A 12,578-nucleotide genomic window follows, 5' to 3' on the forward strand; every position below is an offset into this window, starting at 1 on the left:
TTACATAGTTACAACACTCAAGCAGCATGGTGGCTCAGTGGTCAGCACTGTTGCCTCACAGCGCCAGGGACCCGGGTTCAATTCCCACCACAGGCAACTGTCTGTGTTGAGTTTGCACATTCCCCTCGTGTCAGCGTCGGGTTTCCTCCGGATGCTCTGGTTTCCTCCCACAATCCAAAGATGTGCAGGGCAGGTGAACTGGCCATGCTAAATTGCAGAGTGTTAGGTGCATTAGTCAGGCGTAAATGTAGCATAGTGGATGGGTCTAGGTGAGTTACTCTTCAGACGGTTTGTATGGACTTGTTGGGCAAAATGGCCTATTTCCATAGTGTAGAGAATCTAATCTCAACCCCTCTCTTGTAGCCATGCAAAGCATGCCTCTTCAGACAATAAAGCAGGTCGCTTTTAAAATCAACAATTGTTCCTGCCACTGTCACACTTTCAGGAATGCATTCTATGGAGTAACTGCTCACTGCATAAATAGGTTATTCCTTCTGTTTTTACTGACTGTTATTTGTCTACCAACGACCATGTCTGATTCTTTTGCCATTAACCTTTAAATAGTGTCTAGTTCTTAATCTTCCCAATGCAAACAACTTCTGCTTTGTCCAGACCCTCATGAGGTTGAATGCATCCACCAAATCTCCTCATCCCCTCCAAGGAGGGCAACCCAAGTCTTTTCAATTGATGTAAATGAAATTGCTCATCACTGGAACCATACTCCAGTCTATCCTGCTCTCTTTCTGACAGCTTCAGATCATTCCTGAAATTTGGCCCCTAATAAAGGGACAGAATATTCCAGTTTAGGCAAAACTAGTGGTTTAACTTTCTTGACTTTTTTGCTCTATTTCCCTATTTATAAGGCTAGAATCCTTTGTGCTTTGCTCGCTGCTCTCTCAATCTGTTCTGCCAGCTTCAATCAATCAATCAATAATGAGTACATACCCCCAGGTTTCTGTTTCTGCACCCCTGTAAGAATAATACCTATTATTTAATATTGCCCAACGCCTTCTGCTTACCGAAATGAATTCCTTCTTACTTCTCTCCATTAAATTCCATCTGTCAATTATCCACCCTTTCCAACATCCTGTCAAAGTCCTGGAGGTTAATACCATTCTGATCACAATTTGAAATATTCTCAAGAAATAGAATATTATTTGTTTCTCAAGCTAGTCTCAACTGGTTTTAGTCTTGACTGAGTTTGACTGCCTGGACATGAAATTATAACTGAAACACAAAACTAATGCACAATATGAAATACCCATGCTCATAGCACATAAGAGTGCAGCATGGGAAATGGAAAGAGACTAAGTCTGGAAATCTTAGAAATTTCAGCTTAAAGTTTGCACATATTCCTTTGCTACAGCAGAGGCATCTTCACTTTGCATGTAACTGTTCTATCATGACATTGAGTGTTTTGTTCTTGCAACAAAATCTAACCCTATCCTCACTTTTAGCAATTTAAACTGAAGTTACTAATTTATTATCTGTATCACAAATATTGAGTGCCCTCTTCGTCTCTATCCCCATGCCAAACAAGGGGCTCTAAAACCAATTAAAATTTCTGAGATTTCCACTTCAAATGTCAAACTGAATGCTAGTTAAAGCTTTATGGAGGTTTTAAATCATACAGTTCTAACAGTCATCATGTCTGTTGGAGGACTGATTTTTTTTTTCCCCTGTATAGTTTAGTTGTGTCAGTTCGAAATGATAGGGGTGATGTATAAAGGTCTACAAATAGAGCTTTGTTAGGAGCTCAAACCTTTGCATTAACAGCAGTAATAAACACAAATGGCCAATACACAGAAGTTACCAATTTCCGTTCTTGCTTGAGTTCCTGGATGTAGCGTGACAGCTCAGCAAATATTAGCCCGCTCATGTTCTCAGCAATCACCTCATGCTGGCCTGCATAATCATTTATTTCATTCAAAATGGCTAGAAATGCTTGACATGATGTGTATCTGCAAAATAATGTATTCAGTGATATGCTACTTGCATTTTCTTAAAGATTCAATTCTAAAATTCTTAAATCAAAAGTCAGATGGTTAAGATAGATCAAATCTAGAAGCAAACAACTTCCAAAATTTATCTTGAACTTCCAAAAATTGGATGTATTGATTTTGTAAATTTTCTAAAATACAAACAGAGACTAACACTAATAAATTCTTCTGACAATACTTTAACAATTGATACATAAAAGCAACACTTCAAAACAGAAATCGGCTTACAATAAATAACGCAATTAAAAAAAATCAATGTACAGTGTTGGAGAATTTGTATATCATCCAAATAGCACATGCATCAATTAATTTCAAACAAAAATAAACATAATACATGTATTTAGAATATTCCTGGATTATTAGTTTTAATTTGTGGTGTAAAGAAATGGGCAACCTTTGTTCATTTTCTTGGTTAATAGTAAAGCTCCATCAGCAGGTTTGCATGAGAAAATATATAGAAACCAAGCTAGGGTGAAAGAAATAAGCAGTGTCATTTTATCTCCACCACTTTCACGCATTTTCCCCTAACCTCTAACCATTTATCATCAACTTAACATTTCACAGGTTATTCTTCTCATACTACTAACACCCCTACTGTATAACAAGATGCTAAGCAAAGCATTAGAATAATCAGGTTTGAATGATCTTACTATTTACTGTCCATCTCCGCCACTCATCAGAAGGTGTCAACATTATATTTGCCAAATTCTGTAATTTAAAATTGTGTGCTATTTCAGAAGACAAAACTAGGTCACAGTAATTTTGGAAAAATCTTAAGTATCTGTTTCTGCTAATTTGAAAACACAACTGACTTGCATGATCATTTACAAACGAAGAAAGTTAAAGTACTGAAGAATAACTCAACACTATCTTTGAGGATCACTGAATCCGAAACGTTAACTCTGATTTCTCTCCACAACTGCTGGAAGACCTTCTGAGCCTTTCCAGCAATTTCTATTTTTGTATCCAAATCGGTGTCTGGTATTTTTGCTGCAGTTAACAATTCTTGGCTTGTGCTATTATTTTAATTAATTAAAAGGACAATCACCTCTGTTCTTCCTCTTCTCTGGAGTTCTTTTTTGGCTGATACTTCTTTGAAAGATTCCTGAAATGTAATTCAAATAAGATACATTAATTCAAAGAACTTTTTAAAAAATTAAACTTTGTAAGACATGAGTAACTGCTTAGTTAGTAAATAAATTTGTTCCAAAGTGCCTTTCCACCAAGAGCTTAAGACTGAAAATACTGACTTCTGTTTTCCCAATATTTTATTAGAGGAAGTGTCTGCTCCTTTACCCCTTCCTCCATCCATCTATTGCACTGCCAGCTACCTTCTCCCCCGCCCCACCCCCTCCCATTTATCTCTCCAGCCCAGAGGCTTCCAGCCTCAGTCCTGACGAAGGGCTCTTGCCCAAAACGTCGAATTTCCTGCTCCTCAGATGCCGCCTGACCTGCTGTGCATTTCCAGCACCACTCTAATCTTGACTCGAACCTCCAGCATCTGCAGTCCTCACTTTCACCTGGTAAAAACAGCTCTGTCAACTGTGAAATCTTCTTTACTAACGGCTGGGGTACTACCAAAATTGGGAAAGCTGGTTCACAGACTGATTAGCAACAGCCTGACATTGTTGGCACAGTGGTTAGCACTGCTGCCTCACAGTGCCAGGGTCCTGGGTTCGATTCCAAAGCCAGGCAACTATCTGTAGTTTGCACATTCTCCCAGTGTCCTCTGCATGCTCCAGTTTTCTCCCACAGTCCAAAGACGTGCAGGTTAGGTGAACTGGCCATGCTAAATTGCCCATAGTGTTCAGAGATATGTGCATTAGTTGAGTAAATCTAGGATAAAAGGGTAGGGAAGGTGTTTTGGTGGGGTACGTTTTGAAGGATCAGTGTGGAGTTGTTGGGCCGTCTGTTTCCACACTGTAGAGATTCTAAGATGATCCAGTGAGTATGGCAGACAATATCTTAGAAACCAGCAACATCATTCTGTATATGTCCTGTTCTACTGGCAAGATAGATGCAGCAGAGTTAAAGACACAGTGGTATACGGCTGGGAATGAGTTGCCTTCAGAGTGCTCAAAATGGACTCTGGGCCCAGAGAAGTCACATGGCTTCAGGATAAATATGGGCAAGGAAACTTCCTGCTGATTACCATCCTCCATTGCCGAATAAAATCAGTACTCCATGTTTGACAACACATGGAGTTAGCACAGAGGGTGGCAGGGGCACAAAATGTACTCTGGGTGGGGGATTTCACCATCAAGAGTGGCTCAGTAGCAGCACTGTTAACTGAACTGGTCGGGTCCTAAAAGACTTGCTGTTAGACTGCATCTGCTCATCCTTACCAATCTGCTGGCTGCAGATGCATCTGGCCATGAATGTTTCTGTAAGAGTGACCAATGCACAATCCTTGTCAAGAGAAGATGGTAAAAGAGGTGGAGGTGTGGCATTGTTGATCAGGGACAATATTACAGTTGTAGAAAGGATGTTTGGGGACTCGTTAACTGAGGTAGTATGGGCTGAGGTTAGAAACAGGAGAGGAGAAGTCACCATGCTGGGAGTTTTCTATAGGCCTCCGAATAGTCCCAGAGATGTAGAGGAAAGGATAGCAAAGATGATCCGCGATAGGAGTAAGAGAAGCAGGGTACTTGTCATGGGGGACTTCAACTATCCAAATATTGACTGGGATCACTACAGTACGTGTACTATAGATGGGTCAGTTTTTGTCCAGTGTGGACAGGCCTACAAGGGGCGAAGCCACTTTAAATTTAGTACTGGGTAACGAGCCTGGCCAGGTGTTTGATTTGGAAGTAAGTGAGCACTTTGGAGACAGCGATCACAATTCTGTCAGGTTTACTTTAGTGATGGAAAGGGATAGGTGTACTCCACCGAGCAAGAGTTTCAGCTGGGGGAAGGGAAATTACGATGCAATTAGGAAAGATTTAGGAAGCGTAGAATGGGGAAGGAAACTGCAGGAGATGAGCACATTAAAAATGTGGAGCTTACTCAAGGAAAAGCTCCTGTGTCCCCTAGATAAGTATGCACCTGTCAGGCAGGGAGGAAGATATAGAACACGTGAGCCATGGTTTACTATGGAAGTGGAATCCCTGGTCAAGAAGGAGGAGGCTTATGTTAGGACAAAATGTGAAAACACAGTTAGGGCGCTTGAGGGTTACAAGGAAGTCAGGAGAGACCTAAAAAGAGAGCTCAGAAGACCCAGAAGGAGACATGAGAAGTTGTTGACGGATAGGATCAGGGTTAACCCCAAGGCTTTCCACAGGTATGTCAGGAATAAAAGAATGACGAGACTTAGATTACAGCCAATCAAGGATAATAGTGGGAAGTTGTGTGTGGAGTCGGAGGAGATAGGGGAAGCACTAAATAAATATTTTTCGACAGTGTTCGCTATAGAAAATAAAAATGTTGGCGAGGAAGATTCAGAGATACTTGCATCTAGACTAGAAGAGATTGAAGTACACAAGGAAGAGGTATTAGAAATACTGCAGAGTGTGAAAATAGACAAGTCCCCTGGGCCGGATGGGATCTATCCTAGAATCCTCTGGGAAGCAAGAGAAGAGATTGCCGAGCCTTTGGCATTGATCTTCAAACCATCATTGTCTACAGGAATAGTGCCTGAGGACTGGAGGATAGCAAAATGTTCTCTTGTTCAACCCAGTGAGTCTCACTTCAGTTGTTGGTAAAGTGTTGGAAAAGGTTATAAGAGATAGAATTTATAACCACCTAGAAAAGAATAATCTGATCTGGGACAGTCAGCACAGTTTTGTGAAGGGTAGGTCATGCCTAATGAATCTTACTGAGTTTTTTGACAAAGTGACCAAACAGGTAGAGGAGAGTAAACAGGTTGATGTGGTGCATATGGATTTCAGTAAGGCATTCGATAAGGTTCCCCACAATAGGCTATAATACAAAATGCGGAGGAATGGGATTGTGGGAGACATAGCAGTTTGGATCAGTAATTGGCTTGCTGAAAGAAAACAAAGGGTTGTAGTTGATGGAACATGTTCATCTTGGTGTCCGGTTACTAGTGGCGTACCACAAGGGTCAGTGTCAGGTCTACTGCTGTTCGTCATTTTTATAAATGACCTGGATGAGAACTTAGAAGGGTAGGTTAGTAAATTTGCGGACGACACTAAGGTAGGTGGAGTTGTGGATAGTGACAAAGGATGTAGTAGGTTACAGAGAGACATAGATAGGATGTAGAGCTGGGCTGAGAGGTGGCAAATGGAGTTTAATGTGGACAAGTGTGAGGTGATACACTTTGGACGGAGTAATCAGAATGCAAAGTACTGGGTTAGATTAGATTAGATTAGATTACTTACAGTGTGGAAACAGGCCCTTCGGCCCAACAAGTCCACACCGCCCCGCCGAAGCGTAACCCACCCATACCCCGACATCTACATTTACCCCTTACCTAACACTATGGGCAATTTAGCATGGCCAATTCACCTGGCCTGCACATCTTTGGAGTGTGGGAGGAAACCGGAGCACCCGGAGGAAACCCACGCAGACACGGGGAGAACGTGCAAACTCCACACAGTCAGTCGCCTGAGGCGGGAATTGAACCCGGGTCTCAGGCGCTGTGAGGCAGCAGTGCTAACCACTGTGCCACCGTGCCGCCCACTATCAAAGAAGGGCAGCGAACACACCGCACCTGGGTGGGCTCGAACCACCAACCTTTCGGTCAACAGCCGAACGCGCTGACCAATTGCGCCACAGAGACAGGCGCTAATGATAAGATTCTTGGGAGTGCAGATGAGCAGAGAGATTTCTGTGTCCACGTACACAGATCCCTGAAAGTTGCTACCCAGATTGACAGGGTTGTTAAGGCACACAATGTTTTGGCCTTTATTAATAGAGGGATTGAGTTCCGGAGTTCAGGGAGAGCCTTTTTCCAAGTATGGGGATGGCAAACACGAGGGGACACAACTTTAAAGTGAGGGGAGATATATAAGACAGATGTCAGAGGTAGTTTCTTTACTCAGAGAGTAGTAAGGGTATGGAATGCTTTGCCTGCAACAGCAGTAAATTCGTCAAGTTTAAGTGCATTTAAGTCGTCATTGGACAGGCATATGGGCGGACATAGAATAGTGTGGGTGGGATGGGCTTCAGATTAGTATGACAGGGCGGCGCAACATCGAGGGCCGAAGGGCCTGTACTGCGCTGTAATGTTCTACATTCTATGTAAACTACTACCTTCACATTGAGAATTCTTTCCAACATGTTGTGTGGCACTACGAGTGCAAAAGGGGATAGATTTAGAACAGATTTAGCAATTCAAGACTGGGCATCCAAGAGGCGCTGTGGGCCCTCAACATCGGAATTGTACTCTCACACAATCTCCACCTTGAGATGCACAAATCCTCCATTAAACCATCACGGTCAAGACAGGGGAATAACTTTGGTTCAATGGAGAATGCAGGACAGCCTGCCAGAAGCACCACCAGGCATACTTGAAAATGAAGTGTCATAGAGTCATTGAGATGTACAGCATGGAAACAGACCCTTCGGTCCAACCCATCCATGCAGACCAGATATCCCAACTCAATCGAGTCCCACCTTCCAGCACCAGGCCCATATCCCTCCAAACCCTTCCTATTCATATACCCACCGAACTGCCTCTTAAATGTTCCAATTGTACCAGCCTCCACCACTTCCTCTGGCAGCTCATTCCATACACGTACCACCCTCTGCGTGAAAAACATGCCCCCTAGGTCTCTTTGATATCTTTCCCCTCTCACTCTAAACCTATGCCCTCTAGTTCTGGACTCCCCCACCCCAGGGAAGAGACTTTGCTTATTTACCCTATCCATGCCCCTCATAATTTTGTAAACCTCTATAAGGTCACCCCTCAGGCTCCGACACTTCAGGGAAAACAGCCGCAACCTGTTCAGCCTCTCCCTATAGCTCAAATCCTTCAACCCTGGCAACATCCTTGTAAATCTTTTCTGACCCCTTTCAAATTTCACGACATCTTTCCGATAGGAAGGAGACCAGAATTGCACGCAATATTCCAACAGTGGCCTAACCAATGTCCTGTACAGCCGCAACATGACTTCCCGACTCCTATACTCAATACTCTGACCAATAAAGGAAAGCATACCAAACGCCTTCTTCCCTATCCTACCTACCTGCGATTCCACTTTCAAGGAGTTATGAATCTGCACTCCAAGGTCTCTTTGTTCAGCAACACTCCGTAGGTCCTTACCATGAAGTGTATAAGTCCTGCTAAGATTTGCTTTCCCAAAATACAGCACCTCGCATTTATCTGAATTAAATTCCATCTGCCACTTCTTAACCCATTGGCCCATCTGGTCCAGATCCTGTTATAATCTGAGGAAACCCTCTTCACTGTCCACTACACCTTCAATTTTGATGTCATCTGCAAACTTACTAACTGTACCTCTTATGCTCGCATCCAAATCCTTTATGTAAATGACAAAAAGTAGAGGATCCAGCACCGATCCTTGTGGCACTCCACTGGTCACAGGCCTCCAGTCTGTAAAACAACCCTCCACCACCACCCTCTGTCTTCTACCTTTGAGCCAGTTCTGTATCCAAATGGCTAGTTCTACTTGTATCCCTTGAGATCTAACCTTGCTAATCAGTCTCCCATGGGGAACCTTGTTGAATGTCTTACTGAAGTCCATATAGATCAGATCTACCACTCTGCCCTCATCAATCTTCTTTGTTACTTCCTCAAAAAACTCAAATCAAGTTTGAGAGACATGATTTCCCACGCACAAAACCATGTGAACTAACCCTAATCAGTCCTTGCCTTTCCAAATACATGTACATCCTGTCCCTCAGGATTCCCTCCAACAACCTGCCCACCACTGACGTCAGGCTCACTGGTCTATAGTTCCCTGGCTTGTCCTTAACACCCTTCTGAAACAGTGGCACCACATTAGCCAACCTCCAGCACCTCACCTGTGATTATCGATGATACAAATATCTCAGCAAGAGGCCCAGCAATCACTTTTCTAGCTTCCCAGAGTTCTCAGGTACACCTGATCAGGTCCTGGGGATTTATCCACCTTTATGTGTTTCAAGACATCCAGCACTTCCTCCTCTGTAATATGGACATTTTGCAAGATGTTACCATCTATTTCCCTACCCGGTGAAGCTACCAAACAGGACTACTTTTTGTGACTGGTGACTAGTGATGGATTGAGCTGAGCAATCCCACAATCAACAGATTAGATCTAAACTCTACAGTCCTGCCACATCTAATTGTGGATAGTGGAGAACAACCAAGCATTCACTTAAGGAGGCAGCTCCACAAATAACCCCATCCTCAATAATGGAAGCACCCAACACAAGTGCAAAAAGGCTAAAAGCATTCGCAACAATTTTCAGCCATAAGCACCAAGTGGATGATCCATCTCAGCCCCTCCAGTAGTCCCCAACATTGAGACACCAGGATTCAAACATTCCATTCGTTTCATGTGATATCAAGAAATGAGAAGAAGCATTAGATACTACAAATAACTTGCCACTCTCCTAACCAAGCTTTTCCATTACATCGACAAAACTGGCAAATATCCAACAGTATGGAAAATTGCCCAGGTATGTGTTGTGCACAAAATGCATGACAAATCCAACCCAGCCAATTATTATCCTATCAGTCTTCTCTCAATCACTGAGAAAGTAATGGAAGATGCTACCAAGCAGCATTAGCTCACCAATAACCTGCTCAGTCATGCAGTTTGAGTTTTACCAGGGCACTCAGCTCCTTATATCATTACAGCCTTTATTCAAACATGAAAGAAAGAGTTTAATTCCAGAGGTGAGGCGAGAGTGATAGCCCTTGACATCAAGGCCACATTCGATCAAATGGCATCAAACAGTTCCAACAAAATTGGAATCAGTGGAAATCGGGGGCAAACTCTTTGCTCATTGCAGTCAAAGCTGACACATAGGAAAATGGCTGAGTTTGCCGTAAGTCAGTCATCTCAGATCCAGGATATTTCTGCAGGAGTTCCTCAAGATAGTGTCCTAGGCCCACCATCTTTGGCTGCTTCATCAATGACTTTCCCTTCATCATAAGGACAAAAGTGGGGATGTTTAGCACCATTCACAAATGCTCAGATGCTGAAGCAGTCCATGTTCAAATGCAACACAATCTGGACAATATCTAAGCTTGGACTGACAAGTGGCAAGTAACATTTGCACTACACAAATGCCAAGCTATGACCATCACCAGTAAGAGACAACATAACAACCACTCCTTGAAATTCAATGGTGTTACCATGACTGAATCACCGATCATCAACATTGAGTGCTACCACTGACCAGAAACTCAAATGGATTCGCCACTTAAACACAGTGGCAGGTCATTGGCTAGGAATACGGTGATGAGTAACTCTCCTCCTGGTAGCACAAAGCCTGCCTATCTACAAGGAACACTCGCCACTTGCCTGGATTGGTGCAGTTCCAACAAGAAGCTTGACACCATCCAGGTCAAAGCAGGCACCTGATTAGGACCACGTCCAGAAGGATCCATTTCTTCCATCACTGACACACAGTAGCAGCAGTATATACTATCTATGAAATGCACTGCAGAAATTCACCAAAGATCCTCAGAAGCACCTTCCAAACCCACAACCACTTCCATCTAGAAGAAAAAAGGCAGCAGATAGATGGGGACATCACCACCAGGAAATCCCCTTACACACCACTCACCATCCTGATTTTGAAGGAATGGTGATATATTTCCATGATGCTGGGTCAAAATCCTGGAATTCCCTCCCCAAGGCATTGTGGGTCAACCTACAGCATGTGGGTTATAGCGTTACAAGACAGCAGCTCACCACCACCTTCTTAAGAGCAACTTGGGATGGACAACAAATGCTGTCCAGCCAGTGATGACCACTTCCCTAAGTGAATAAAAATGAAAAACAGTGGAGGAGTCAGAACAGCAGGTGGAGATATCCAGTTGGGGGCTGTCATACAACTGATTGCAGTCAGCATATTGTGAAAAATAATGTTGTGCTTTCTTGCTGCACTGTGGTTACTGGAAGCAACAGATGTTGTTCCCCAGAGTTTGATTTTGACTTCTCATCTTTGCATCATATTTATTATGGACATGGATGAAGGAAGAGAGTTGTTTCCAGCCTTTGGTCTGAACCCCATGTGGAGTACAGTGTTCAATAATGGACACTGGATGCAGCATCTCTGAAACAAAGTTATCAAAATTCATCAAAAGATACTGAGGCCTGGAAGGTCAGATTACAATTGGATTTGTATTACACTAAATTACAACATTGAGGGCAGATTTGATCAAAGTATTTAAAATGTTTGAAAAGATTGGCAGCGGAGATGAACTTGTTTTTAAGTGGGGGAAATCAAGAAAAAGAGGACATAAATGACCCGAATTTAATTTTCATATTAAGAGAAAAATTAAGAAACATTTTTTTCACACCACAGATAGTAGAAGTCTTGAATCTGTTTCCTGAAAAGTATATTTTACATCATGGGAAATTTTAAGATTAAAAGATAGATTTTTGAGAGGGACGGATATCAAAGAAAATTGAGCAAAAGGTGCAGAAATGGGAGTTGAGGTACAGTTCAACAATGACCTTGTTGAATGATGGAGTGTGCCCAAACAGCTGAATGATCTCCTCCTTCTTGGGATATTGTAAAACCTGTTTTACCAATATAGCCAGTACATGGAATTCAGTCTTCTATATTCGGAATTGCACATACTCCAATAACAGCGCCCAAAATTAACAACCAATTATCAAAATATTGCTAGCTTTGCATAGCTGGCTTCCAATCAGATATTAAGTAAGTAGGCGTTTCTCAGTAAAATCAAAAACCTACTAGTGCCCATGAACTTTCAACAAATTACACTGAATCACAGGTCACTGATTTAAAAGGTTCAGACAAGCATCAACAATACTTGGTAAGGACTGCAAACCAACTCTAGTTGCTTCTCTAGAATGATCAGCATTCACTCTGACAATGTCACCATGAAATGATATATTTGAAGTTGGATCAATTTTTTACACAAAGCATACATGTTCCTGCAGAGTATGTATGATTACATTGATCGAATGGGAAGAACATGAGGATGCACAAACTTCATCTATGTTCATTTTGTTTCAATATAAATATCTTCAGACAGAAATACATGAGCATTCATGAACCTTAAGTGTTGTTATTTAAAATAAGTTCATTTTCCCATCCTAATTAAAATTTAAACACTTTCCCAAATACATGGGGTTTAGAATTAAGATTTTAGTTTAATTATCTTGAATAATGAATAAATTCCCTCACCACCCTTGGAATTCCCACAGGTAAGAGCAAAATACTATCCATGCAATAAGAATTAACTTTATTTATAACATGCTTTTCATAATGTGGGATTTCCAAATTACTTTAGAGCTAATAAGATACTCAATGTAAGGAAACCCAGCAGCCCATCTGCAAGCAGATAATTGGCTGCAGACATCAATGATTTGCTGAACTTTTCCTAAAAAAAGGTAATGGTCACTATTCCTCCTTCGCCCGTGGTTCACTGCAATGCCATGGCTACTACTGATAACCACTACACAC

The 12,578-nt window shown here is 42.1% G+C and overlaps 1 protein-coding gene and 1 non-coding gene across 15 annotated transcripts in view; both read right to left on the minus strand.

Annotated features, from left to right (window-relative positions):
* Positions 1–12,578, minus strand: part of fnbp1b (formin binding protein 1b) — a 228,252-nt gene that overhangs the window by 130,424 nt on the left and 85,250 nt on the right. For all 14 annotated transcript variants that reach the window (XM_072565696.1, XM_072565695.1, XM_072565694.1 and 11 more), the window contains exons 3-4: positions 3,049–3,105; positions 1,814–1,961 (exon numbers count right to left, since the gene is read on the minus strand). In XM_072565696.1, coding sequence (XP_072421797.1) covers positions 1,814–1,961; positions 3,049–3,105 — 205 coding nt within the window. The remainder of the gene's footprint in view (positions 1–1,813; positions 1,962–3,048; positions 3,106–12,578) is intronic.
* On the minus strand, positions 6,668–6,747 carry trnan-guu (transfer RNA asparagine (anticodon GUU)). The gene has a single exon. It is a non-coding gene; the product is annotated as a tRNA-Asn (tRNA).

This window comes from Chiloscyllium punctatum, chromosome 49, assembly GCF_047496795.1.
Source record: "Chiloscyllium punctatum isolate Juve2018m chromosome 49, sChiPun1.3, whole genome shotgun sequence".
Classification (NCBI taxonomy): domain Eukaryota; kingdom Metazoa; phylum Chordata; class Chondrichthyes; order Orectolobiformes; family Hemiscylliidae; genus Chiloscyllium; species Chiloscyllium punctatum.